The sequence below is a fragment of the Salvia hispanica genome, chromosome 4, assembly GCF_029641045.1.
Source record: "Salvia hispanica isolate PSC_SH4W2 chromosome 4, Shi_PSC_v1, whole genome shotgun sequence".
Classification (NCBI taxonomy): domain Eukaryota; kingdom Viridiplantae; phylum Streptophyta; class Magnoliopsida; order Lamiales; family Lamiaceae; genus Salvia; species Salvia hispanica.
The window spans coordinates 41,493,868-41,496,945 of NC_142695.1; the positions used below are offsets into that span (position 1 = coordinate 41,493,868).

General features: G+C 36.1%; 1 protein-coding gene and 1 pseudogene across 1 annotated transcript; both read right to left on the bottom strand.

Moving 5' to 3' along the window:
• Positions 1-648, bottom strand: LOC148928669 (uncharacterized). Its single transcript, XM_089070192.1, has one exon. The coding sequence runs from the start codon at positions 598-600 to the stop codon at positions 1-3; it is 600 nt and encodes a 199-aa protein (XP_088926318.1). The 5' UTR covers positions 601-648.
• Positions 649-957: 309 nt separating this feature from the next.
• LOC148928670 (uncharacterized) lies at positions 958-2,785 on the bottom strand (annotated as a pseudogene).
• Positions 2,786-3,078: the final 293 nt, after the last annotated feature.

Sequence of the window (3,078 nt, forward strand, 5' to 3'; positions counted from 1 at the left end):
TCATACATTTTGAAAGACTTCTTTGTAAACAACATTAAGAGTAGAATCACTTCTACTATCATTCTCATCCCCACAGACTAAAATATTCAAACCTTCACGACTTGTGACTCTAGATATAGCAACATAAAGTTGTCCATGACTAAAGACCGGTTTTTTCAAAAATAATCCAACATGGGACAAAGATTGGCCTTGACTTTTGTTAATGGTCATTGCATATGATACAGCCAAAGGAAATTGTCGTCGTTGGAATCTGAAAGGCAGCCTTGGATCAGACGGTATCAATGACATTCGCGGAATCAAAACTTTATGACCAATATTATGCCCCCCCAAGACACGTGCCTCCAAAACATAATCACCTAACCGGGTGATTATCAATCTGGCTTCATTACACAAACCATTAGAATGATCTATGTTTCTTAACAACATTACTGGAGTTCCAACTTTCAACATCAATTCATGATTAGGGGTACCTGAACACTTCAAATTATTCAAAAATTCAACTGAATGTATCTCAACAAAACCATTCGATGTGGAATCTGAATTTGAAATGCTATCAGAGCTCAAATATACCCGACCTTGAGACTGATCCATCAAAATCATGAACTGGTTAACCTCATCAACAACATCAAGCGTGGGAGCAAGTATAGCACGATCATGCAAACAAGTGCTCAACTCTTCAGGATCCATATAAGAAGGATATATATTCTCAACAATGGTTTTAAGAGGATCTCCAGTATTAGACAGTACAATGTCAGAGGGAAGATCAATTACGATTTCACCATCATTCGGACCACCAACAACTCCATCACCTATAGAAGCAACCCAAGATGAAAACTCCTTCAACTTAGAAGCTTCAACAGAAGATTCGACACTCAACAGTCTCATGTTTCTGGTCAACCTCAACACTGTACAATTACTCCAAAGATATGAAGAGTTAATGGTGGCATTCCCAATACTCTATCGACTCCCTTTAGGAACAACAGGTAATATTTGTCTAAAATCACCACCAAAAACTATAGTTTTTCCACCAAACGGTTTGTCCATACTGGACTCACTAAATACACGAAGAATATCTCTAAAAGTCCTATCAACGGCTTCTATGAAATGTTTATGAATCATCGGAGTTTCATCCCATATGATAAGTTTCGATCTTATAATAAGCTCGGCAAGATCCGTACCTTGTTTTATATTGCACATAGAATCTTCATTAACATTGATATGAATCTTAAAGCGTGAGTGAGTTGTTCTACCTCCAGGTAACAATAAAGAGGCTATGCCACTGGACGCCACATTTAACACAATACCTCCCTTCGAACGAATCCCTGCTGACAAAGACCTCCAGATGAATGTTTTTCCAGTACCTCCATAGCCATAAACAAAAAAATATTCTTCCTTCAGTTGAATTCACAAACGACATTATCATATCATGAACATAAAGTTGCTCATCCGTGAACTTTGAAAGAAATTCCAAGTGTTCTCTTCCTAAAGCTTCACGATCATAACACAACTCATCGCTGATCAATGTATTTTGAGATGTTTCAAAATACTGCAATTTTGGATACGGCATACCATGGTAATCACGCAAACTTTTACCAACATTCATTAACAATTTCTCAATATCCGCCAACACAAAATTCTGAATTTCATCATCACTCAGCACCAAACCTGGAGTAATAAAAATATGTGTGTAATTAGGCCGACGTAAAAAATATTTAATAAATACAACAAAAAGATTTCAATTAAAAATTACCTGGTTGATTCCTTAATATTCTTTGGTTATAAACAACATCATCGGATAAATGTTTCCAACACTTTTGCCATACAACATCCGGTCGAGAAACAGATTCTGATGACAACAGACTTACAAACAACAATCTTAGTGAATGGGAAGATGACCAAAAAGAAGCCTCAACAATTCCATTAATATACTCCTTATCATCATCCAACAATCCTAAAGCGAAGCATGCATCTCTAAATGTATCATACTGAACACCATTAACAAATCTAAGATCCTCATAGCATGTAGCTCGCTTAATGACATTCAACAAACATCTCAAGTAATACATATCACTAGAACCAGGAGCAACATAAAACAACCTCCCAATCGAATAACGTTGTTTTCTAGGTTGCCAATGATCCTTCTTCCACACAAACTTGGTCGAAATTCGCCATATGTCAAATTTCTCCCTTCAGAATATATCTTATTTGCCTCCATCCAACCTAAGAACTTACTCTCATGAATTGTCCTACGATTCAGGACATTATCCAATGAATCGGCTTCATAAAAAATGATATGTTGTTCATTAGGAAGATGAAAACTCAACCGTTCAACCGAAGGATCCTTGTATTGAATCTCAAACCCAAAAATTCTCCAAGCAGCTTCACAAGATGATACATACCTACAATCATAATACAAACTTACTTCATCCAGATTTTTTTCAACACCATCAACTCCAGATTGGAAAAAAGATGTCGTCACCCTATCATAACCTTTATGTACATATTTGAACAAATACTTGATTGACCGGGACTGATTGCACCACTCAACATTAATATGGCCACCATATTTCATAAGGAGAAAACGATTGTGAGGAACAACATATCTGTTATCCAAAGAAACACCATCCTTCGACACAACCAGACCATTATCTCTACGCCTATAAATGGGATAACCATCATCGTCAAAGATTGTATCAGCAACAAATTTCTTGGGATAATACTTAGTGCAACGTCCATCACGCATGCAAGGGGATGATTTTCGAACAACACCACGTGGACCATGCATCATAAGCTCTTTGACGCACTCATAATAATAAGTATCAATCAATGGATCAGGAATTTCAGCAGATATAATTTCATCAATGCGTCGAGGATGAGGTTATTTATCCTCATTGCTTAAAAAAAACAAAATATGTGCATGGGGCAATCCACGTTTCTGAAACTCAATGGTGTAAATAACTGCATCACAATACATAAAAAGAATATGGTTTAGTTATAAAATAAAATACTTAAATTCATGTTTAAAAAAACTTTTAAAAAATGCAAATGAACCTGCTTTAACGGTTCAAAATATTTTTT